This window comes from Periplaneta americana, chromosome 3, assembly GCF_040183065.1.
Source record: "Periplaneta americana isolate PAMFEO1 chromosome 3, P.americana_PAMFEO1_priV1, whole genome shotgun sequence".
Taxonomy (NCBI): Eukaryota; Metazoa; Arthropoda; class Insecta; order Blattodea; family Blattidae; genus Periplaneta; species Periplaneta americana.
In genome coordinates, this window is record NC_091119.1 from 64,123,196 (window position 1) to 64,150,010 (window position 26,815).

General features: G+C 35.7%; 1 protein-coding gene across 2 annotated transcripts in view; it reads left to right on the top strand.

Annotated features, from left to right (window-relative positions):
• LRP1 (LDL receptor protein 1) overlaps positions 1-26,815 on the top strand; it is a 423,729-nt gene that overhangs the window by 391,271 nt on the left and 5,643 nt on the right. For both annotated transcript variants that reach the window (XM_069820634.1, XM_069820633.1), the window contains exons 60-67: positions 82-356; positions 3,636-4,215; positions 9,744-9,892; positions 11,525-11,746; positions 21,639-21,777; positions 23,191-23,336; positions 23,490-23,595; positions 26,289-26,514. In XM_069820634.1, the coding sequence (XP_069676735.1) occupies positions 82-356; positions 3,636-4,215; positions 9,744-9,892; positions 11,525-11,746; positions 21,639-21,777; positions 23,191-23,336; positions 23,490-23,595; positions 26,289-26,514 (1,843 nt within the window). The remainder of the gene's footprint in view (positions 1-81; positions 357-3,635; positions 4,216-9,743; positions 9,893-11,524; positions 11,747-21,638; positions 21,778-23,190; positions 23,337-23,489; positions 23,596-26,288; positions 26,515-26,815) is intronic.

Here is a 26,815-nt window from a genome sequence, read left to right on the forward strand (position 1 = left end):
AACATGTTCCATCTCAATTTTATAATTAGCATTTTTACATATTACAGAACTTTCTTCACAAATTGTTATGCTGTGTTTCAGGAAAACCTGCACATCTCATGGTTGCTGGAGAAACAGATCTTCGGGATTTGAACCCTTACAAAGCTGGAGAGAATTCTCCCACACAGACACTGAGCAAACAGTTCTCTGACCCAGGACACAAAGTAGAGTCAATGGACATCCTGTGGGACCCAGCCAAATCGGCCGTGTTCTGGTCTGACCACCACAGCAAGATGATTCGACGCTCCTATCTGTATGACATGCCTTCTACACGCACCCGACCCCGGAGGGTGCAGCGTGATGATATGAAAGTACTGGTGAGTAATGTAATTAATGTAAACAGATTAGTAAAGATACAAATAGTCCCTTACAAAGGATTGAATCTTATGTTACATACAATGGTGCACTGTTAGCCAAACAGCTAGAGCAGGGGTGCCATTGAAGGGAAGGAGATCTGTCTCTACTACCCCCTCCATAAAGCCTCTAGTGTACTGTAGTACTGTGTTACCTTATGGGAAGGCGCGGAGCAGAGTATGTAGTAGCTTCATTGGCGAAATGACCAATAATGTACCAAAGCTACAAAAATTGACCTATAAACGAAAAAAAGTAGAAAAAAATTTTTAAAAAGAAGAAATAAGGTTAGAATTTATGTAGCATACTAGCATTGTCTGATACTTTCTAGACAAAAGATGACATGTTATCAATATTCAGGCCCTATAATTATCATTTATTATTATTATTATTATTATTATTATTATTATTATTATTATCATCATCATCATCATCATCATCATCACTATTATTCTCATATTATTCTTGTCCATTCATCATCATTATTGTCATGAATTGTAATTGTCTTTATGTGTAATAATTATTTTTGTGCACTTTTTTATTATGTCATTATCAATTTTGTCATATTATAATTATGCTTTCTGCTGAACTGCTATTGGCCTCTTGTACAGCACAATAAATAACAGAAATAAATAAAATTATTATTATTATTTACTCTGACTGAAGTTCTGGCTGATATGTACACTTGGTCAAAATTAAATTGGCTGGGGTCTGAGAGACTAAGTTCGAATTGGGTATTTCCGTGAGTGTTTGGAACACTTGTGTATATTCTTGTAGCAGTTATTTATAATGGGGAACATAACTATTAATCACTAAAATCTTCCGAAAAAGTAATACATATAGAGACTTAAAACAGATAGATCATTCAGAGTGTTTAAACAGTGAATATTGTAACACAAACACTATATACTGTATAACAGGTTCGCAGGTGGAGTATGACTATTGCTCGTTACAATGCTGTTCTTACTGCAGCAGTACTCTTAGCATAGTGGTAGAGTGTTAGCTAAGTGTTTGTGAGGTTGTAAGTTCAGATCTTCGTGGAGCTACTAAACTTTTTTTTAAATGCATCAGTGAAAATATGACAGGTTTTCGTCATTTTTTTATCCTTAGAATACTTTTCGCTTTATTATTTTTTTTCGTGTTAATAGAAACTTTTGACGCTAGATGGAAGTAACACTAAAGACGAGAATTAGGGGCTTTCATATTAAAATACTGTGTTAATTATTTTATTAATCCCTGCTGCTTTACACTCTGTTGCATAAGGAACATTCAGTAGGCCCTAAATATGTTGATGGTTAAATAATTGGCAATAATTAATTTGCAAGTTGTGCTACAGGGAATATGATTATTATACTAACCTAAATCCGTGATCACCAAGGGTCTAAACGTAGTAATTGTAAACAAGAAGAAAAACCATAATTCTGATGACAAAATATCATGGGTAAAAGGAGTTAAATATGAATTGGCTAAAATTTTTAAGTACAGATTTGAACTATCCACGATTACTTCCTTCTTGTGTTAATGGGATTAAATCATTCTTCAATCGATAATGCAGTTACAGGGCTCCTTATTTTGTGACAAATGAGTTATGTTCAGTACCAAAGAAGAGAAGTTTACATATGTTACAATTTGACTTAATCCTCTTTATGAACACCCTTGATATATCCTGATTTCCTGGAATTAAAACCACAAATTTTCACCAATTTTGTAATTATGTGTCAGTAACATGAAGTAACATAAGCAAAATTATTTGACTGTATTAGACTAAAACGAGTTGTAAAAATAAAAGAAAAGGCAAAACAAAAAATTCAGTACGGAGATTCGAACTCGAGCTGCTTGCATAGAAGTTAAGTAGCTTAACCTCTGCTCCACGCCAAGCATGCTGTGTAGGTAGCCCAAATCAGCGTCTTGTATTGTGGAGTTAATGAAAGCACAGAGGTTTATGGTAGTGAACTGCGCTCTCACCCAAAGGGACTTATAAAATTTTAACTGCTCAAGAGGCCGGCCAGTTTCATTTTGACCAAATGTACATCTGTTATCAGGCAGTATACATCTGAAGTCTGACTAGTATAATATGTTAACTAGTCAGCGATGTATGCAATGGAGAGAGAAAGGAAGTGGCCACCTTACTCCATTATCTCCTAGCTTAGTTGCCTCATAAGTAATGCCTTATTGGTGTCACTTATGAGGTTTAAACCTCTTCGAAATGTTGACTAAACATTATTATTATTACTATTATTATTATTATTATTATTATTATTATATTCAAATCCGTAGTTTTATTAGGCTAAATAATTTTGAGATTATATATCTTTGTGAATCACAATATTCAATGGCAGAAACAACTGTTTTGTTTTTCCTTTACTTATTTTAGAGCTTTGAATGCATTATTTCTTTATTCTCTATTATACAATACAGCAAACTGATATTTGTGTGGTTTTCTCAGAATTTGTGAAACATCTGACAGAGACGTCTAGAAATACTAGTAAGCAGAGTGTGTTACCTCTCAAAATGACTGGCTTTATTCTCATGGAAGACCTCTCATCTTTCAATGAGCAAACCGAAAAGGCATAGTGAGTTCACAAACTCTGCTTTATCATTGGAAAAAAAATCATTCCTTTTCTCAGTAGAAGGGAAATGCCTGAAGAATTGAATCTCAGACCAATGGGTCATATAAATAAAACTTAATAGATATTAATTTATTACCCAAGGTATCCAGACAATATTTTAATTTGATACTTGTTGACTTGTTCATATTAATATTGTATTTATGCTACTACTTTTCTAATAACTTTATATCAACACCACCGCCATCACCATTATTGTGTAACTGATGATAAACAACAGAATAATCAAACAGTATCATTATGTGCTCAGAAACAGAAAAGTAACAACTCCACAACTATCATGACCAAAGTGAGTTTGATTTGATAGGTGTCTAAGCAACTAGACCAGAGCTGGGCACCAAGAGCAAATTCTACTTTCTCATGGGGAACCATATGACTTCTCTTCAACCCCTTTCTTCCCTTGTCGAACGCCATGCAGCATTGATGCTGTGACAAATGAATATTAAGCGTCCCCACTTAGAGTTTGGATTCGCTCCTGGTGCCCAACCCTGAACTAGACCATAGAAAGGGATGGAATGATTGTAACATAAAGATACTCCAATGATAGAATGTCCCAATTCGTGAAATAGGACAAGATGATAATAATATAGCATTAAGAAACTGTATTGTTCTGTGCAGGCCATGAATCTGGTGGACCCACGTGGCCTGGCAGTGGACTGGGTGGGCAGACGTGTATACTGGGTAGATGCAGGACAGGATGTTGTGATGGTGTCTGATCTGACTGGCGAGAAGAAGAGTACGCTGATCGACACTGAGCTGGACCAGCCCCACGACATTGTTGTGGACCCACAGTCGGGGCTCATGTTCTGGTCAGACTGGGGGGTGAACAGTCGCATTGAATCAGCATACATGGATGGAACAGGTCGTCGAGCTCTTGTGAATACTATGGTCCAGTGGCCGACAGGTCTCGCAATAGATTACCCAGCTAGAAGGCTGTACTGGACAGACCCCAAGGCATACACTGTGGAAAGTGTGGATCTTAATGGGCAGGATCGGCAGCTCATCAAACGGTTCCCACATCGTGAAAAGCCATACAAAGTGGAGGTGTTTGAGGACAGCTTGTACGTGAGCACATACCAGACCAACAACATCATTAAGTTGAACAAGTTCGGCCATGGCAACTTGACATACTTGGTACAGGGCCTCAACAGAGCATCTGATATCCTCATTGTTCAGGAGAACAAGCAGACAAAGAACTGTAAGTATTCAAATGCAGATTATTGATAAATAGAAAACCAAAGAGTGTATTGTCGGACCTTCGGATCTGTGCCCCCATAAGATATGCGAACTGAACCCTAATTCCTTCTCACTCTCAGTAATTCATTTCTCTCCCTGCATTCCTATCTGTCTCTTTTCTATCTCTCTCGCTTTCTGTGCCCCACTACTCACAATTTTGGGCCTTCTTGCGGGACAGTTTATTTGCACTTGCAGTCTGTTGTTGTCAAATCAACATGAACACTGTAGCACGGAGTGGTGAAAGAAATATTAAGCAAATATGTAATAGCAGCAGCTGCGATCACAGGTGAGGCTTATTTTATTTCAATTGATTATGTATTAAAATTACTTACTTAATTAATACTAATACAACATGTTATATAATTTATATAGGCAGGTCAGAGCGCCTAATAAAGAAAATCTGGAGAGAGGGAGTCTGTGCAGGAGATGAAAAGCTAGAATCACCAGGGAAGAACAGACCAAGGGAATCTTTAATTCTTGTAGATGATATGAACCAATCTATTTTAAGAAGAAAGATACAAGAATTTTATACCGTGCAGAAAGAAGTTCCGACATTGAAAAAATTACTGAAGGTTACGAGAGAAGCAATAATTTCCAAGGTTGGAGAGAAATGCTACGGAAAGTGATTCGAAACATGGGGTTAGGTTTAAGAAATGTAGAAATACAAGTTGTATTTTGAATAATTTTGAGTGAAAAATTGTTCCGGGGCCGGGTATCGAACCCAGGACCTTTGGTTAAACGTACCAACGCTCTACCAACTGAGCTACCCGGGAACTCTACCCGACACCGATCCAACTTTTCCCTCTATATCCACAGACCTCAAAGTGGGCTGACAACCGTCAAGCAACCAACATTGAGTGCACACTAACTCTGTGTGACTTAAATTGTGGTAGAGCGTTGGTACGTTTAACCAAAGGTCCTGGGTTCGATACCCGGCACCAGAACAATTTTTCCCTCAAAATTATTCAAATCAACTTTACAGGGAGTTATACCTGAAAGTTTGATTTGCATAATACACGTCACTGTTCGTTAACAGGGAACCACAATTTAAGTCACACAGAGTTAGTGTGCACTCAATGTTGATTGCTTGACAGTTGTCAGCCCACTTTGAGGTCTGTGAATATAGAGGGTAAAGTTGGATCGGTGTCGGGTAGAGTTCCCGAGTAGCTCAGTTAGTAGAGCGTTGGTACGTTTAACCAAAGGTCCCAGGTTCGATACCCGGCCCCGGAACAATTTTTCCCTCAAAATTATTCAAATCAACTTTACAGGGAGTTATACCTGAAAGCTTGATTTGCATAATACACGTCACTGTTCGTTAACAGAAAACCACAATTTAAGTCACACAGAGTTAGTGTGCATTCAATGTTGGTTGCTTGACGGTTGTCAGCCCACTTTGAGGTCTGTGGATGTAGAGGGAAAAGTTGGATTGGTGTCGGGTAGAGTTCCCGGGTAGCTCAGTTGGGAGATCGTTGGTACGTTTAACTAAAGGTCCCGGGTTCGATACCCGGCCCCGGAAAAATTTTTCCCTCAAAATTATTCAAATCAACTTTACAGGGAGTTATACCTGAAAGCTTGATTTGCAAGTTGTATTTTGATTGAAAGAAATGATATTGTGGCATGGAGGACCTGTTATTTATGACACCATTTGACGGAAGTTTGGCAACATCCCTATTCAGCAAGGTTCGTGGCCTGCTGTTTAACGTGGTGGGAGGAAAGCGGGTGGAATGGAGTAAGTACAGGTGTTAACTTTTCCAAGAACGACGACAGCGCTGAAGGGGCACAGATCCAATGGTCCTACAATAGAACTACTTTATGAAAGTTGTAATTCACATAATATTTTAGTACTGCACTAATGATTTCCCTTAGTGCAGTAGCCTTCTCCTCCTTGTTCCTAAAGTGAACCACTACTGTGAGACTGTATTAAGAATAGTTTTTTTATAAATGAACTATTTTGTTGCAATGTTGTATAACAAAAAAAAGGCACTTTAGTTTACATAAAGAGGAAAAGTTTTTATTTTATTTATTCATTTATTCATTCATTCATACCTGATGATGATGATGATGATGATGATGATGATGATGATGATGATGATGATGATGATGAATTATCTTTGAAAGAACATAGCGATTTTTCCTTACGTTATCATTTTGTCTTTCAATATTCTGCCTGAAAGCTGAGCTGAGCTATTGTCTAATTTCTGTTCTTCCGAGGACCGATAAATCTAGGCAAGCATTCTTATGAGCAATAGATTCCTCCTACTTCTTAATTTTTTGTGTCAAATGGCTTAAATTTGACACACCAGTGCTTGTCCAGCTTGTATTTTTACCCTTAACAAATAGCAGGCATGGGAAACAAAATAATTTATTTGTAGATTCACAACTGCAAATTCAGCTTTTCTTTCATATATTTTTACATTGAAAGCCTAGCAAAGTGTCTTACTTTGGCTTGTTTGTGCTTACTTTAAATTGAGTTGAGGTAACGGCCTTCCAAGCTTCTTTATTTTACACTTATCTTCCAAGATTAAAACTGAAAAATTTGTTTGTAAAAGATATTGAACACTATTCATTTTGTTTGGAAACGAACACTCGTCACACTCACAGATGATTATATTAAGACTAAAACACCAAGAAAGACTAAATGGACATTTAAAGGATTGTAAGAAACCATTAATAAATACAACAATCAATAACACATACGTACACGTGCTAAAAGCATGATCTCGGCTACAGATTGGAGTTAACTTCCGGGTTGGATCACAAAGTCTTTTGCATGTCGGCTGTCTCACAATCACGTGATTACAGCTGTGCTGGTCCAAACACCAGTGCAACCACATGTTTGCCATGCAGCATTTCTCTTTGCCTCTCGCCTGCATGCAAGTCCAGAGACTGGCTTGGTGAGGTTCAGAGGAGAAAATGAACCTTGGAAGCTTACAAGTATGTAGGTATTCGAGCTCTGTGGTTCAAAAGTTTTCATACGACAAATACATCAGAGCCACAAGTAAACTTGTTAAAGATGAGCAAGAAACAAAGAATGATAGTGTAAATTATAAATAAATTTATTTAGACAATTAAATTGTTCTTCCTTGTTCTTCCTGGAGATTCTCTGAATCATTGAACACAAAGGATGCACCGTCACTGGAGATAGATTATTATTTATAACTTCATAAACATTAATATTATTATTTTTAATAACAGTAAATGATAAAAATTAACAATACTCAGTGGAGATAACATTGGTGGTCTTTGTTATTGTGTCTGAGATATGCAGGTTCAAATCTGGCTGAGAGTGAAGGATATTTAAGGAAAATAAAGATTCCTAGTGTGTATTCCGTAGAAAGAGAAGTAAAGCTGGGAGTCTTGTAACGTAGATTTATGGCTTATGTAAAAAAAAATCCTTAGTCAGTGATATATGCAATGGAGGGGGAAAAGAACTGGCCACCCTACCCCATTATCTTCTGGCCTAGTTGTCTCATGAGTGATGCCTTGTTGGTGTTACTTGTGGTGTCCAGACCTGTCTTCGGACAGTTAACTAAACAACAAAACATTCATACTTGAGAAAACTCTAGGTAAAATTCGCTGGCCATTTCTTGCCCACATCAAAATTTGAAAGTAGCACAACAGGTCCCTTTGAATGATAAAGTATGCATGGATTTATCGTACCATCCACGTGTAATCCACACCATCCATACTCAATTAAGTGCAGCCAATTTATTTGAGAAATACATTGATTTTCAGTGAAACTATTTGCATAATTCATTAATACAGCTGAAAAGGCTTGATTACGCAGCAAATTATGGTGATTATGTTACAATAATTATTCCTAAGCAAACTATTCTCAAGAATATTAGTATGGCAGTCCCTTGTGTATGAATAAACAGTACTAAATATGTACCGGTATACTATTCAAACAATATGAAATGAAACAAAAACGTGGATCACGCACATGAATGGTGTATGTAGGGCAGGAAACTGCTAGACTGGAGCCAATTGTTATTTGTCTGAAATGTGGTTACATCACGGCCACAGGTCATCAATTGATAGAGACCTAAAATTTCGCATTTTTCATTAATTGTGGGGTAGAAAGTATTTTTTTCATCTGTAAGGTGATTTAGCATGATTTTCTAGCAGAATTGAAAGTGCGAAAAATGCGAATTCCCAAGCACATTGCGAAATCACAAAAAAAAAAAATGCTATTTAATAGCGATTTATCAGTAAAACGCTATTTTTCAAGCAAGAAAGCTCATTATATATAGAGTATACAAAAATTAAAGACACTTTTTAAATATTGCAAACATGTTGATCAATTTATCTTGATATCAAATTATTGTGTTCCTGATTCAATAAATTTGATATATTGACAGGGTGCGAATTAACGGGGGGTGGGGGATGGGAAAGATTTCCCCCCTGTTGGAAAGTTATCCCTCTCTCATAAATTCATATTAACATCCCTACCAGGGATAACTTCTATTCCCCCTCACAAAATATAGTTGTTTTAATACAAGTATATGTACTTTATAAAGTACAAAGTAAGCAAAGAAAATAATATTTCTGTATTATCATCACCGGCAAGCTGACAACAATCAATAACTTAGGAATTACACATCTTATCTTAAGCCTTTTCATGGATATAATAATTATTATTATTATCAAGATGCAAGACAAGCATCTCAGTGTGATCAAGTGTTGAGCTGTATCAAATGAGGATAATAGTAATTTTATGTATGGTATTCTCTATCTAGGATTCTATCCCCCCTCATCAGAAATCTTAATTTGCACCCTGTATATTGATAATGAAGGTCAGATGATTGATATACATATCATAATATCTATTATCAAGTTTTATATTCGATATGGGCTTGGCTAAAATGCATCGTGTCAGTTTACTCAGCCATTTGCTTTTGAGATCGCAGCAGAATTAAATAGTTATTCCAGTTATATTGGCAGAGTGGGGTTGAATATGTGATACACGTGCTTCTTCATAAAATGAGGCGAACAACCATAACTGCCCATGAAAAAGCCCATCAGTATTCCATTCATGGACTCTATGCTTCAGATGCTAAGTTTCTTGTAAATTCTGCAATTGCCGCATTGTTGATTGCAAGTATTGTGGACACCAACAAACAATGTTGACAGTGAATGTATTTTATCACAGTATGGTGCTGTTGTTTCAGACAGGTGATGTAATTTGAAGGATTAAAACGCTGAACTGTTCACAATGGTATCTTTTGACAAATTAAAGGTAGAATGCACAAAGTTTTCTTTGGAAAAAAATAGATGCTAATTTTGAGAAAACTAGATGCTAATTTTGATGAAAATGGATGCTAAAAATTTAGGTACGTACCAGTAATTGAGCTGTTCTAGTGGTATCTTTATGTGGATTATTTCATAGTAGGAGAAAAGTGTCTATATAAAAAAGGTAAGGAAGGAATTCATGAAAGTGAGCTCTGTCTTTTCATACACATCGCAACTGAAATGATATCTCCGTTGCAGTGAAGAACCCATGTCACCCATCACCATGCCACAACTCAACACTCTGTTTATTGGGGCCCAGCAGCCACACAGAGCCCAGCTTCTCTTGTGTATGTCCTGATGGCTTGGTCAAAACAGTTGGCAGTGACAATAAGAGCAGCAGTGCACAGGTCAGTAATGTTGCTGGCTCACCAGCTGGCTTGTTACACAGCAGTAAACATGTGTATTATGACACCTGCTGGCTGTTACACAGCAGTGTACATGTGAATCGTTGTTCAAGCTGAGTTGTTCCACATGATTCATGTAACAAATTTGTTTTTTATACAGCATTATAAATGTATGGTACAGTTGGCTTGTTACATGGCATTGTACGTGAGAATCATGGTTCAAGCTGGCTTGTTACACAGCAGTGTACATATATATTGTGGCACCAGCTGGCTTGTTACACAATAATGTACATGTGAATGAAAGGTTCAGGAGAAAAAAAAGTTTAGTCCAAATTTAGTAATTTTTATATTTTAATTGAATCTGGCAGTTAATGTTGTGATTTTTAATGCCGGGTACACACAGAATCAGACATGGTGCTGCGCAACGCTATGTTTTGCTTTACAACGCTTCGCGACAGCTTAAAACTGTCTGCTCACGACAATTGATTTGCTGGCTGTGTGGATTTGAAAAACTGGTCTAAGCTAGAAAATGGCGTCAATGAAAGAGAATTGTCTATATGAGAAATTCTATTGTATTTAGTTATTATTTCGCAAGGACGCTTAATAAGCCTAAAAATCTATATGATTGAAAGAGTCTTAAAATTAAATACTACTAATGTACTGCACAAATGTCATTTTGTATGTTTATGACTACTTCACAACTCACAATGAAGAAAAATAATATATTAAATCAATAATGAGTGATATATAGAGCAGAGAATTAGGCTTACTACAAATTATTATTATTAGTTATTATTCACGTGGTGCTATCATCTCATTTGCAATTTCTCACAAATTTTTTAGAAACCACATTATTGTCGTGATATTGTTTCAAAGATTGTACAGAATGTATCTTCCCTGTACCAAACAACTAATTATCCACATCGAGCTCCATTATGAATAATGTGCACTACACAACAATAGTATTTGTAGATAGTGAAAGCGTGCAATCATAGCCACTACTAATGCATGTGCAGTACACTGCAGCTATCAGACAGTCTCCTTGCGACAAACTTCAAGTAGTCATTCGATGTTGTCTCTCCATGTCTCCTCATGTCTACTCGCGACCATCGCGGTGCATCTGATTCTGTGTGCACCACATCATAAGAAATCAATGGAAGACAAGTACCAACAGACAAAATGCCGCATCTGATTCTGTGTGCACCACATCATAAGAAATCAATGGAAGACAAGTACCAACACACAAAATTCCGCGTCTGATTCTGTGTGTGCACCTGGCCTAAGATCATATAATCATACAGGGGAAAAACTCGCTTGATTCCACATTATAAGCATATTAAGGAAAGGTTTACACTGGAAGAAACTGTCAGTTCTGCAGTCTGTAAATGCTCTCCTGAAAAATTTGCAGTGTGACTTAACGTGTTTTTCCCCTGGACCTTTCAAATGCATTTGTGCGCCATAGCTTATGATGGGGGCAAGAGAAGTAGCTAGCTGCAAGTAAAAGCGCAGCAAGGGAGGGAAGCTTCTCAGTCCACTTTCTGCTTCCCCTCACGCAGGTAAGTTTCACGAGATGATGAATGGCCTATACATGTGTATTGTGACAGCAGCTGACTTGTCACATTGCCTGTGTTACAGGTGGTCTGTATACCAACAGTGCGAACCCCAAAGGTGTGTGACCTCGATTGCCATAAGGGTACATGCCAAATGGTGAAGGACAAACCAGTGTGCAGGTGTCAGCCGCTGTATGATGGTGACCGATGTCAGAATTTCCGTTGCTCACAGTACTGCCGGAACAAAGGACTTTGCTTTGCAGACCTCCTAACACCTGTTCCCAGTAACTTACCACCACCTCTCAAGGTTAGTAGCTTTCTTTGCTATACCTTTTTTCATGCTACTTAGTTTATTGAGGTCATGGCCAAACCAATACAAGCCATTTACGCTTAAGTAATGTTGCCTAGTTGTAATGTTAACACTTGGTTGCTGTTAGTTGTGGTAAGTTAAATATTACATGCACCTGTACAAACTATTGTAGTCACGAAGAAGATGAGACATGAACTAACTCACGTGAAAAGCATATGTAGTACGAGTTCATTATTGTTAATACTTTATTTAGGACAGTAATATGCTCGATATTTGTGTCTTTAAATAATGATGATGATGATGATGATGATGATGATGATGATGATGATGATGATGATGATGATGATGATGATGATGATGATGATGATGATGATGATGATGATGATGATGATGATGATGATGATGATGATGATGATGATGATGATGATGATGATGATGATGATGATGATGATGATGATGATGATGATGGTGGTGGTGGTGGTGGTGGTGCAGTAGCGGCTGGTGGTCAAAATAATGAGTGTGCTACAATCTCTATATCAGCCTATATGTATTTATCTTAATTTGAGACTCACCTAGTGATGAAATATGAAGTCCTACAACGTTCCTTCCTACTGCAGAACTTTTCAATTACCTGGTGTTAAACCCCTCCATCTTGGACATCATACTCTTTTCTATTGACAGTATTGCAAGAGCAGTGAGACGATCCTGGGACATAGTGTTCCTTAAAAACGTTTTATGCGTTTCAAGCAAGAAAAAGATTTTTCTGGCGTAGCAGTAGTCATTGGTGTTATAACCAAAATATTTAACAACTTCGTTACTTCACAGAACGAATCCTGTAAATTGTTGGAGACTATGTATTGTGACAATTGAACAGCTCCATCTATATTTTGGAAGTCTGGTCTTCCATATAGCAGTAGTCTCCAAGTTGTGTCTTTAAAACACTTTTGTTCAGTATAGTATAGCTGTTGACAAGTTCTTCGAGTGCATTCTGGAAAATTATGCGAAAAATTGTAAAAAATGTTGCTGTTTAACAATTTTGTAGCGTCTACGTAGCTTAAAGACTGGAAATGGTGAGTAGCTTCCTGAATAATTATATGGTCACATACTTTCTTGCCTAATTGTCCATCCATAAACCACAAAAGAAGTAAATTAAAATCATCAGTACCAGTTGCAGAAGACACAGCTCTGCAGTATATATTGACTACACCCCGCCTCTGGCTACTAGCAACAGGCATCTATAATGAACACCGATCAAAATACCCCTCATTTCTCGTGAAAAACAACAACTGAATAGACTACAGTGGACTATAGTGGACGTTATGATGTCAGCAAACAGCTGGATACATTAAGAAGATTGATATACTTTCTTGGCTTCAATTTTCTGGGATCACATTTTCCGTTGCTTCCTGGCTGATTCAGGAGAAACCTCAAACAGGTAGATGGCAGCAGTAGTCGGATACTTGAATTACCAAATACATTGTAAATATCACCATTTGTAGTGAGGATCACGTAAGTTCAGTTCCCAAACAGCAAATATTTCCGCCTTGTCAGTGTTGCCAACTGTTACCAGATATCACCACATGTAGTAAAATCACGATCCTATGTACTGAATGACTTCTTTACTCACCGTACTTTACCTTAATGTTGGAAGGTTATTCTAAATAGTTTCAATAATAATGAGAAATGTATTGCTATGTTCTATTCTTTTATTCCTTTACATTATTATTAGTGTTAGCATTAATAGGTTACTAGACGTAAATATACAACAAAGTATAGTATATAATATTCAAGAATCAAATCTGTTCCAAGACCAATTAAATTATTGTCACTTCACTTCAAAGATTCCAGCGTACATATACTGTACTTCCTAAAGGTAGATAAATTAATAACCAATTGACTTTTGGTTGGAATTCGAATGAACTTCTGATTATCTTTTGAAATTAGTAAGGAAATGGATAATACAACTAGGCTAAAACTGAAATAATAATAAATCAACTTACAAAAATAATTTTGGTCCTTAAAAGCCATAAGTAATTTCACTTCTAGATACCTTTTTAGAGATTTCATTTGTTTGTAAATTGCTTAATAATGTTACACTTACACTTATTATTTCTGCAACTCCACGTCTGTCATTGAAAAAATGTATGATACATAACTGTGAAGTCTCTTTTTGGCTCTTGTATCCTAAATTTAAATAAGAAAAAACAAATGATTCAAGAAATGTGAGCTGGTGAAAATTAAATACTCAATTAATAAAATAATTACTACCAAAAGAGTATTTTATTAATTCTATAAAAAAGATGGATTACACAGAACAGATGGCCAGAAATCATATTTATACACAACATACAGCATGAAACAATCATCAAAAAATGCTTTTTGTACACAATAACATCTTTCAAATGAAGTGAAATAGCCAATAAGTTCAATAAATATTATGCTAATAAGTAATAACTATAATTAATAATTATCTACAAGCTGTAAAAGGGAATAAAATAGTATATTGTTGAAATTAGGGGGTATGGTTTATTACGTGTATTTATAATTTTAATTACTTTTTCTACATTTAATTATATTTTAATTTCTATTAGATTAGTTGGTGGTGTGGGTGTTAGTTTTATCTGTGTACGTCAGACTATTAAGGAAAAACTGAAAGAAATATTAAATCTACAATCTACTTTATATAACAATATTTAATCAAGAACTGAATATTACTATTAATTTAATAACATAAGACCCAAAACATCTCCAAGTCCAGACAATACACATGCTGATTTTCTTAAATATGTTGGCAAACAAGCAAACTCACTACTTTTATCTTGTAATCTCATCTAAAATACAATATCTGTCTGGAGAAAATCTATCATAACATCAATTTTGAAAAGCAATTATTCAACTAATATCTTTTCGAGTTATCGACAGATACCACTTACCAGTATGATAGCCAAAATTATGGAAGAGATGATTTCATAGATTGAATTGGTTCCTGGAATCTAGTAACTAACTTTCATCTTATTGAGTTGACTTTAGAAAATTACATTCAACAAATGGACAGATTTTAAATTTTAGTCAAGATATTAAAGATATTTTAAACAGAAAACAAAACACCTTAGCAATTTTAATTTATTTTCAAGGATCATATGGCTCTGTAAATATAAATCACTTAAGAAATTGCAAACTTAGGGTGTCCATGATAAAGTGTTACACTGGGTCAGTGACTTGATTATTTGATTCATTGTCACAAATATGTAAATAGAGACAGATTCATCTGGGCTTCCCACATTGTTGTTTTCAGGAATACATTTTCCAATATTAATGTCGATGGTCTAACTAAAGAAATAGATCTTATGATAATCTCATCATTTGCAGATAATATGGTTGTCTAGAACAAAAAATCACAGTCCACAAATATTAATAAACTGAGCCAAAATCCCAACAGACTTTTTGACTCTACTTGGAGAACTCAAACTTGCTCAATCAAGGGAAACTTTACTAATAAAACACAATCCCAAGTTATTTCAAAATGAATAGTATATAAGTTAACTTTAACAGATGATGTTAAGAAATGTGATACTTCTCCAGACATTTTAAAAATCATTAGAAACGATAAATGATCTGGTCAGTGAGTGACTACATACAGTATTTTTTATAGATGGATCCTGTTCACCAAGCCATAGATGTAGTGGTGTTGTAGTACAATACCAGTATATTCCCTTTTACAGGGAATTATATTCAAACACTTGTTTGCCCCATTTTAACCGTGACAACGCTTTTTAGTTTTTTAAACTTTCTGGTTATTGTATTGTGTTTGTGTTTAGTGAAAGATTTTAGATAAGGGCGCAAATAGCCATAGTAGCTGACGCGCCCTTTTTAAACGCCACTAACTAACTAACTAACTTCAAACACTGACTAATTTTGATAGTGAAAATTCAGATACACTTTTAAGCTTACAAAATCTCCAGTATCAACTTCATAAATCTGAGAAGGCTGTCATACTATCAGATTCAAAATCAGATATTCTTGCTGCAGTATTGGACGTAACAGCATGAAATCTTAATATTTTACAGTGTTTTAATATTTTAAGCAAAATGGTCGAATTACATCGACGACTGGTACTTCCGTGGATCCATGAACTTTATGGAGTGGGAGGTAATGAGGTAGTTGAAAGGTAGCAAAATTACTGTAAGGTTATCTATACCTGCATCTTACCACACTGTTAAAAGAATAACAAGATCAGAACATGACAATGTGGTAACAAAAATCGGAATGATTCTAAAGCAAATGAAAAAATTGAAATAGGCCATCCGGCATCCGCTCCACGATGGAGGAAAATCCTCAGAAGAAACCAACTAATCAGACCAAATGGGGGATCCAAACTACCCTCGAGTGCAGCTCTGAATTTGCAGGCCAACGAGTCTACCGACTAAGCTACATTGGTGGCTCCACTAAATATATGAAGTGCATGGCACTCAGATTATTAAATTGACAAACCTAAACAATTATTCATCAGTTAAGCTATAAAATATAATACATAGCAAGCAAGTTAATTCAATTTAAAAGTATAAACAATTCAATCAGTTGAAATATACAGAAATTGATAATAAATATCATGCAAATTACTTCACATTACAAGCATAAACAATTCATCACTTGTGGTATACAGCCTACTATTTAATTTATAGCACATACAATTCATCAGTTAAGCTATAAACCTACAGTCTACTATTGAATTTACAGCATATATAATTCATCAATTAAGCGAAACAAAAATATAGTACAATACATAGTAAAAATAATACACCTAATTTAATAACTGAACTTCTATGAAAATCTACAGTGGCAGTACTCATATTATCACAGGCCATGATTGTCTCAAATATTTACAAAGAACTGATATTTCAGAATCTCCCCATGCCATTTCTGAAATCTCAATGAAGATATGGATCATTGTCTTGACTGTTTAACTTTACACAGCTTTCAATCATCTGGTTAAACATTGGAGTGCAAGATAACAAATGACATCAACTGCTGAACACTTGGTATCAATCGACCAACAACTTCATTAGATTAAAGGGGAAAAAAAAAACTGAAAGAATTAATTGTATATAGACACAACACATAAGACAAGGCCGCTTCAGAACAGTAATTGGCAAGGCTCTGTTGTTTTAGGATTCTTATGTAGATTCAATTTCACCTGAAAGAAAAAAGTAGCATCTATAAGTATGCCTAATTATGAGAAATAAGAGAAACGGTTGCAATAGTAGTAGTAGTAGTAGTAGTAGTAGTAGTAGTAGTAGTAGTAGTAGTAATGATGATAATAATAATAATAATAATAATAATAATAATAACTGCAAAGTATGGAAATTAATATTGAAATATAATATCAAAAGGTGATTTCACACCATCAACTCTTATCATTTAGTACAACAAATCTATTATATTCAGTTGCAATCACCAGTAGCTGTTCTTTCCTCCATTTTGTTGTTGGCTGATTTTTCACAAGTCTGCTATGATATGCAGCACTATCCATGACAATAACGCATTGCCCTAATGTTCTCAAGTCAACAACTGTGTTTGCACCCACTTCTCAACTACAGGGCACTATGGTAGTCCTGACTTTTCTTTCAATTGCATGAAAAAATTAAATCAGCACCTGCAATAAAAATTATACCTGGGCATATAATTACGTCACATGAATTCACAGCATTTAAATAAAGAAAATAAAACATAACATAACATAACATGACATGAGATCCTCTTTGGTGAAAGGCTTTCCCACGTTTTTATTTAGTCACCAATTTTTATATTTTTGTACCCTGATTTAAAAAATTACTCTTGCCAAATTTATGTAAAATATAAATCAATATAACTTACCGAGTATAAATCCACCTTTCGTTCCGGCATCTAATCTTCCACCCTCATTTGTTGGTCTATGAATAACACCATTCATGTCACTGGAAACTTCACCTGGTTTATTTCATGAATAAGTGGGTGATCCTACTTTAAAAAAACAGAGAGAGAAAAGCAATTCACATTGACACTCTAAGAGACACAAAAATTTTAAAGACAGGAAAACCGTTCAAGAATTTTATAACTAACCTCTAGTTATAATATGAAACTATTAATTGCAAAACATGTTGTTCCCACCTGAATTCATTACTAGTAGCCTATATTAATTGCAATTTCATATTCCACATAAGTGTTAACCTATTTGTTAGTAAAAAATTCAATCACTCAATGTCTCACAATACATTGAAATTTACCATTCATAAAAATCCAAGTCTCATCCAAGAATACTATGGGTTTAGGGTTCTCACGCTCCACATTTCTTATATATTCTCTTAAAAACGAATAACATCACTTTCTCGTACATGTGTATAAGGATCCCCTTTGCTCCATAGAAATTTCATCTCTTTCAAAATTTTTTTCACCGATGATAAGGATACTCTAAATAAATATGTTTCATAATCATCATTCATATGTTCCAGAACTTTTGCTGCTGTTAGTACTTCCCCTTAACAGTAAATGAAAATTATGCCATATTTTTATACATATGACTAATATCAGAATTACATTGCATAAATCAACACAATAATTCCTGTAACTTCCCTACCTTTATGTAACTTGTCATAAATAAATCTCGCAATTGCATCTTTCGTAAAATCATCAGCATCAGTCACTGGATGTTTACGTAGTCTATGTTTTCCTGGTGTCACAAGTGGGGTCCCCTTCTGTGAATTTATCACATTCGTGGCTGTAGTAAAGCCAAGCTGTAATAACAAACAATAACATAACACTTCTAAAAATTGTTATATCATAAAATTCATGCATGATACCAACATTTGCAGCTATATGAATAGAAAATGATCAACATGTTAGGTTGGGTCTACGATAGGTTTAAGTAGGCTAATATTTAGGTAATTCTCCAGAAAAGCTACATCAAAGAAGGCATAATTTTATTTTGTTTAATTGATTTCTGTGATATTTACATAGTGATGAACACGTGGTTTTAGTGCACAGCCACAAATACATTCAGCACAAAAATCCTTTGACACTTACCTGTATATTCTAATGCATTGTTGTAGTCCCTCCCTCAAACTTGTTACTAATTACCAATATAACATGCGAGAGGTCCATGACGAAGAGAAATGGTTAGTTTCCCAGTAGTGCGTCCTCGTCCTCTCGAGTGTTATATCTTAACAAGTACTTTGGGTGGGGTAGCTTTTCTGAAGAAACACCATATTTAATATTACTTAGACCAGTCATGAATAAATTATTCAGCCAGAGTCAACGTTCCTATGCTTTATAGAGTATGTTATATAGTTATTATATAAAACTGAATTATTTTTAAGCACCATAACAGGCCAACATTCATGTAATATTTGCTGCAATATCAAGTTAATAATTACAATATGACTTGTATTTTCTTCGGCCGATGTGGCATGTAAATTGTGATCTGAACGGTTAATTTAATACTAAAAGAGAAAACTGGAAATTTACTTTCGTGCTGTTTGATTATTTGTTCGTCTAATTTGTAAATGTATTTAAGCTATCACCTACTGCAGTATTACAGTATTTTAAATGTATTTAGTTTGGCAATATGAAAATCACTGACTTGATTAAACATCTAGGCCTAACTTAAAAATTTGTTTTGTTTGACCACAATCATGAAATTATTAGTGCAAACTCCTAAAACTGAATACCACTTTGAAATGTATGCTTAAGAATACTTACTCCTAATAATTTTCCTATTCTGGTTGTAATTGCTGTCTCCGTTAGCATAATTCCTTCTTCATTATCTTCTTTCTTCAACTCATTATACACGTGAACTACAGATTTCTGAAGCGTACTCTGAATGCCACACATTTTCTTCCTTGGAGGAGTCACTGCAACACTATTTCATTTTTTTGACATAGTAATAAAAATCTAAACACGAAAGAAATTCATTAAAATTTGAAATAATATTTCTATCCATTACCCACGTGCATTATCACGCCCAAGTATATTATATTTATTCGTACTTATCTGACTATTCTTGAATTATAACCACAACGCAACACATAAAATAACTATTATGTATTAATATTAATACTAATATTAATTAATTATTAATAAGTTCGAATTTCACTATCTTCCAGTAACCGGCTGAGAAATCTAGTACAATTTTAATTTCATGGAACTCCAGTACCGGCAAATATTGTCGATATTTGCCTCAGCTGCCAACATACCAGTTACAAAATCACTACCATTTATAGTATTTGTCAGTATCGAAATTCGAAACGAAGTTGGCAAAAGAAAATTCAACCTTCAAACTAGAAAATCACCATAATCCACTAGCATTTGTAGTAATGGGGGAAAAATGGTTAGGTTTCACCCTTGGGGTATCAAGTTACCTGGTCTTCCCTATAATACGAGAAAAATTCGTTCCGGCACCAGGAATCGAACCCGGGACCTCTCAGCTCTACGCGCTGAGTGCTCTTTCCAACTGAGCTATACCGGGACACGATCCATGGTGCCAGCCAAACTCCTCTCGTAATGTTTTACGGCCTTACTACCTGCACTTTAGATAATGTAAGTCATACATGCAGGAGCGCATATTTAAATGACTTTTTATGGCCATATTCAACATCAGTTTGTGACAACTGCTAACAGTTAATACATCACATATTCATTATATATGAGGTCTCGCCTACCTCATTGAATATTACACGACTACTATGAAGTAGCCAATGTGTATTATCACCATTTAATACGAGAAAAATTCGTTCAGGCACCGGGAATCGAACCCGGGACTTCTCAGCTCTATGCGCTGAGTGCTCTTTCCAACTGAGCTATGCCGGGACACGATCCACGGTGCCGGCCGAACTCCTCTCATAATGGTAGTAAGGCTGTAAAACATTACGAGAGGATCCACAGTGCCTGCCGAACTCCTCTCGTAATGGTAGTAAGGCTGTAAAACATTACGAGAGGAGTTCGGCCGGCACCGTGGATCGTGTCCCGGCATAGCTCAGTTGGAAAGAGCACTCAGCGCATAGAGCTGAGAGGTCCCGGGTTTGATTCCTGGTGCCGGAACGAATTTTTCTCGTATTAAATGGTGATAATACACATTGGCTACTTCATAGTAGTCGTGTAATATTCAATGAGGTAGGCGAGACCTCATATATAATGAATATGTGATGCACATTGTAAATAGTTCCGAGTTCTTCCACAAACAAGCATTCTTTCATTACCCTTTACTTTTGCAATCTCCAAGCTGTGTCGTGCTGAAACTGACTACAGCACTTTCCCTCATAAAAATAGCCAATCAGAGCAGTGATTTCAGCTTCGCACATGCGCATAATTGTCTACATTCGCATGTGAAGTTCTGAGTAGCACAGCAAATCCCTGAGACACCAAAAAGCGAAGACTAAATAAACACACTATAATGCATCATGAATATAACGGGAAATTGTCAAATGACAGATCAAATCCTATTGTATTACAAATATATTATTTGAGCAAATATTATCATTGTGATGTAGCACTGTAGCACATAAGGACAGCCCGTCCCTGTTATGGTGGTGGTGATATCTACAGGGGAAGCTAAAATAATTAAAATAATTCTGCTTCATGAGTACTTTGTCTTAAAAAATTTCACATTATCTGAAAATCATTATTTCTAGAGAGAGAACTTTTGGAGAGCTTATATTCTCCTCCTTCCCTACTAATATAGGGCATTGGTTACTTTCTGCTGTACTTTGTACAGCAGAATTGGAAGTATGTTCTGTCCTTGACTAGAGTTGTTATAATTTAGAAGCGCATATTTTGGTTTTTATTCCGACATTAGTGAGAGACCATTAAGTTGTGAATTGAATGCCATAATTATCTCAACCTTCAATTCCTGTTTCAGTGTAACTGTCCTGCACAATGGACAGGTGAGCGTTGTGAAATTCCAGTGCATATGTGCGAGAATCGATGTCTCAACAATGGTACCTGCTTCAGTCCGCGTCCAGGTTTGGCTCAGTGCAACTGTCTGCCAGGCTTCACAGGTAAGAACAGCTGTGCTACAGCTATCATTTTTGTCACTGTTATTTCCTGTTATTCTGCATACTTCACAGTGGACTGTCTGCACATTGTGTTGGCGAATCTAGCTGTCATGAAATAACTGTCCATCATCATCATCATCACCACAAGAATGGAGGCTATTAAGAAATGACGAAATCTTCCAGCTGCATAAAGAACCAGACATTTTAGCAAAAAAAAAAAATAATAATAAAAAAAAAATAAAAAAAATAAAAAAGGCTCCAATGAATTAGACACATCATGCAAGCACCAGAAGAAAGAAAAATTAGACAGTGTTTTAAGAAATGCCAAAAGGGAAAAGTCTGCTAGAGTATCCTCAGATGAGATTTCAGGATAACTTGAAATTTTCAAATTTAAATAATTGAAAAAATATTTGTATTGGTAGAGTCTGACATCATGTTTTACACTCACCAGCAAAGAGCCTACATGATTTATAGAGCATATTAATAATGATAATATTAGTGATAATATTAATGATGATGATGATGATAATAATAATAATAATAATAATAATAATAATAATAATAATGGTGGTGGTGGTGACTGATAAAACAAAAAAAAATAAATTAATAATAATAACAACAACAACAACAACAATAATAATAATAATTGAAGTACATTTTTTATTTGCCTTTGTTCAGAATATTTTAGATAATGAAAGGCAGATTTTCGAGATTGTGAGTTGAGGATAGCTCCTTCACGTCTTTGCTACTATCTAGTATTTTAGTAACGAAATGAAGGTACCTAAAAACGAAAAAGAAAGGTATGTACAATTCCAGACTTATGCAATAACGTACAACTATAATCACAACATTAAATATTATAACGGAGAGGAATTGAAAATTGATAATGATGGAAATGGATTACTGGCGAAGAAATTGTGGTCCAACAATACTGAAGACAGTACTTAACGAGAAAATAAGAAATAGAGTAGAAGCTGATGTAACAATACTTGAGACATTCAAAGCCAAAGATTGAGAGCTAGGATGAAAGAGATTCCAGTTGGTGTAATTAACTCACTTACTACTACTACTGCTACTGCCACTGCTTCAAACTTTATAATGAAGTAGCTTTCCAGACGTCCCATTTGCAAATGAAGCAGTGATAGAATGAGATTGGCAGGGGATTCGACATACTCAATGAAAACCAGCCCCTTCTTCGCCTAAAATTCACATAAATTCGGAAGATTGAAGTTTTCTCCTTTGTCTTTGCTGAGAGGTTTACCTGTGGTGGAAACTTGAGTTAATCATTTATCTTTCGTGAGAAATTAGTCGTTGTCTTTGGATTACCCCTTCACATTAGGTGAAAAGTGATACTGCATTTACTCTTTTACTTTCTATGTGAAAAATGATATGTTGTTGGATTGTGTTTTGTTTCAGGGAGTCGCTGTGAGAACTGTGTCAACCTGATGTGTCAGAATGGTGGTGTCTGCAACCGCACAGATGGACTGGAGCACTGTGTCTGTCAGTCTGGCTACAGTGGCACTCACTGTGAACATTCTGATTGTGATCAATATTGTCTACAGGTAAGTGTATGTACTAACTACATGTGATTGCTAGGAAAACTAAAACTTACATAAGGAATAAGTTCATTGTTTGTGTTTATTAATTTATAATTGAGCCTTAGAGTCTGCAGTACTTGTGAGTAATAAGATTGATTGAGGCTGATAATATTGCAGGGCACATGCAGCCTGACAGCAAGAGGTCCTGTATGTAACTGTCCACCAAGCTTCACAGGCAAGAGATGTGAGCATGATGGCTGCGTTGGCCACTGTCATAATGGAGGTGGGTGTAACAGCACAGTTCAGTTTGTTTTCAAACTGTAGAGAATTTTGATTTATTCTGTCAGATTGAAGAAGAACACTATGTACTATTTAAAAGTATAAAGCAATAAGTGATCATTTGAACTGTAAATAATAGTTTATTAACATACTTTTTAAGTAACTTGTAAAAAGTCTCGAAGTTTACCATAATGGTCAATGCAACTCTATTTGTGTACATCCAGTTACCCTGCAGACATCGAGACTGTATTCAGCATCCCGCAAAGTATTCTCTAGCACAGCCCTGGACATAAAAGGGGAAGTGAACGGGACTGAAAGCCTCCTTCCTGCCTGTTTGTACCGCACCAAAACATTATTGTCTCAGTCGGGGAAGGTGGAGTGGGGAGTTAAGAGGTGGTCTGCAGTCAGTCAAGTTAATAACGTCCAGGCCTGCTCTAGCAGTTACTAGCGCAGTTGCATTTGTAATGCATTCTTTCAGTTCTTCTAAAGTATGAGCTCTCTCTTGGTACACAACACTCTCCTCAAAGCCCCAGAAAATGAAGTCTAAGTGGATCAGATCAGGTGACCTGGGTGGCAGGCAAGGATCCTCCTCTTCCGATCCACATATCAGAAAATGTTTCATCCAAGAAATCGTGCACTGCACCATAATAATGGAGTGGGGCACCACCTTGCTGAACATTGATCCTCGGAGGATTTGATCCACAACAAAGTTCTGTAACATGTCAGATACACATTTCCAAGGACAGTCGCCTTGATGAAGAAGAAGGATGCAATGACGGAATTCCTTATCAATCCACACCAAATAATAACCACAACATGCACTGAAGCTTTTGTTGCGACATGCACATACTTCAATAACATATCTGATGTTGTACTGAAGATTCCTGGATTGTTTCCCAACATAAACATACAACACACATCCTTAGGTAATTTAATCCATTGTTGTATGAACTGGAAGAGTTTCTACATCATATTAGATAAAAACCAAAAAATAGCTTCCTCTGTTTATTTCTCGATACTCTTAAGTGGTATGTGCAATATATATATATATATATATATATATATATATATACAGCGCTTTTTTTCAGCCGGAACGTCCGGAACATATTCCGGTAAACTTTTTGCCATTACAAATTCAAACGAGATATATTTTATAAGCGAAATTGAAAATTAAAATTGCCGCCACTGCCGAGTCCAAGAGTTTACATTTTCTCATTATTATCGTTGTTGCAAAAGTAACTCATGCAATCTAGTGCTGCCATCTTCCGTTATTGATCCTGAAACTATAGCTCGAAATTGCAAAATTTCTGTTATGCTTAAAATCGATGAGCTCCATTTGGAACTTATTGTAATATAAGGTATGTAGGCCTAATATTTTAAACCTACGTTTTTGTTGTATAATGTGATCGAGTGATAGAGTTCCGGTAAACTTTTTTCCAGGAAAAAAAGCACACATACAATGTGACCTGTTTGAGATGTCAGAAAAGTAAAACATTGTATATAAGAAACTATTCAAATTTATTGCCTGTTAGCACTCAACATGACTGCCATTGTGGCTGCAGCACAGATCATACTGCACAGACATGTTGCTGAAATTAGGAACTTAATTTTATGTGTTATTAGTAGAGAGCGGAATTTTAGGCCCTAAAAAGTGGTATTTTAGGCACCTAAAATAGGCTCTTAAACTTCTTTAAGTAAAAAATAGGCATTTTTGTTAAAGTATGTTACTAATATAATATTAAACATATATTTAATGCAAAATTCTAGGATTAAAAGAAACTTTCACACATTTGACATTTTACAAGAGTACACATACATACACAAAATGAAGACATTCTGTCTTTAAGTTAGTGTTTTTCATTCACCAACCACATTTCCATAGTTTGCTTCACAGTAGATGATCAACACCTACTGTGGCTATTGTGTTGCTCTGCTGTGTTTACAAATGATGAGAAAGAAGGAAGGGGTTGCTACCTGTGTTGGAATGTAAGAGAATGCTTATTCGGATGCAACCCAGCCAGTTTGTGTTAAATTGCTGACAGACGGAGGAAGATATTATAATAATAATAATAATTTGTCCCACAGGAGTTCTTTTACATACCAATAAATCTACTGACATGAGCTTGTCGTATTTAAGCACACTTAAATGCCATTGACCTGGGCCGGGATCGAACCCACAACCTCGAGCATAGAAGGCCAGCGCTATACTGACTATGCTACTCAAGCAGACTGAAAGTTGGAATTTTAGGATTGAAAGGTTGTAAGAATGAGAAGGGGTGGCCCGGAGGTACTTCTCTATTATGTTGTTCATTGCTGTTGTTGAGTTGTTGTTATCCGTCTTGGAATGTAAATGGTACAGGATATTAAGAAAAACAGTAAACAGTTACGAAAAATGATGCAAAAATTAAAAAAAAAATCTTAAAAACAGGCATTAATGTCGAAATAGGCATTTTAGGCACTATAAAAGTCTTTATTTATACGTATATGAAAAATGTAAATATTAAATCTCAAGCTTGTATGTATCAAAGAAAAAAATAGGTTTTTGCCTAAATTCCGCTCTCTAGTTATTAGCATGATATATATGTTAACATAGGATGTGAACTCATATTAAGGAAAGAGCTGCAACATTCATTTTATATGCATTGTTAATAATAATTAAGGCCCTTGTATTGAGTTGCATTTTGCTTGAGTTTGCAGGAACGTGCATCCCAGGTGCCAAGACACTAACATGTAGCTGCCCTCCCCGTTTCACCGGACGCCGCTGTGAGGTGGATTTATGTAAGTGTACGCCATGCCAGGACCTCAATGATCCTGACTGCAAGTGTCCTGTTGAACAACCTGCTGAGTGCCATAACTCTTGCTACCCAGATCAGTGTCTTAATGGAGGTACATGCATCACAGTGAATGGAGAGCCCTTCTGCAAGTAAGTGCAATCATACACACCTCGTAATTTGCTAATTTGTGAGAATTGTATATTTTTGTTCTACGGTACTTGTTTTATCCAAAATAGAATCTTGGAAATTAGTATTTATCTTTATTTAAAATTTCGTCATTATTTACTTCTCTTTATGAAGGAAGACATTTTTTGTATGCAGCACATTACATCTGCTATGTTGAGCCAACAGTTCTACTTTTTCACCTGATAGATACCACACATAATATTTTTTCTGCCAAGAAGGTTAGATACGAACCTGCAACGATTGGACTTAGTAGTAAGCAGAATG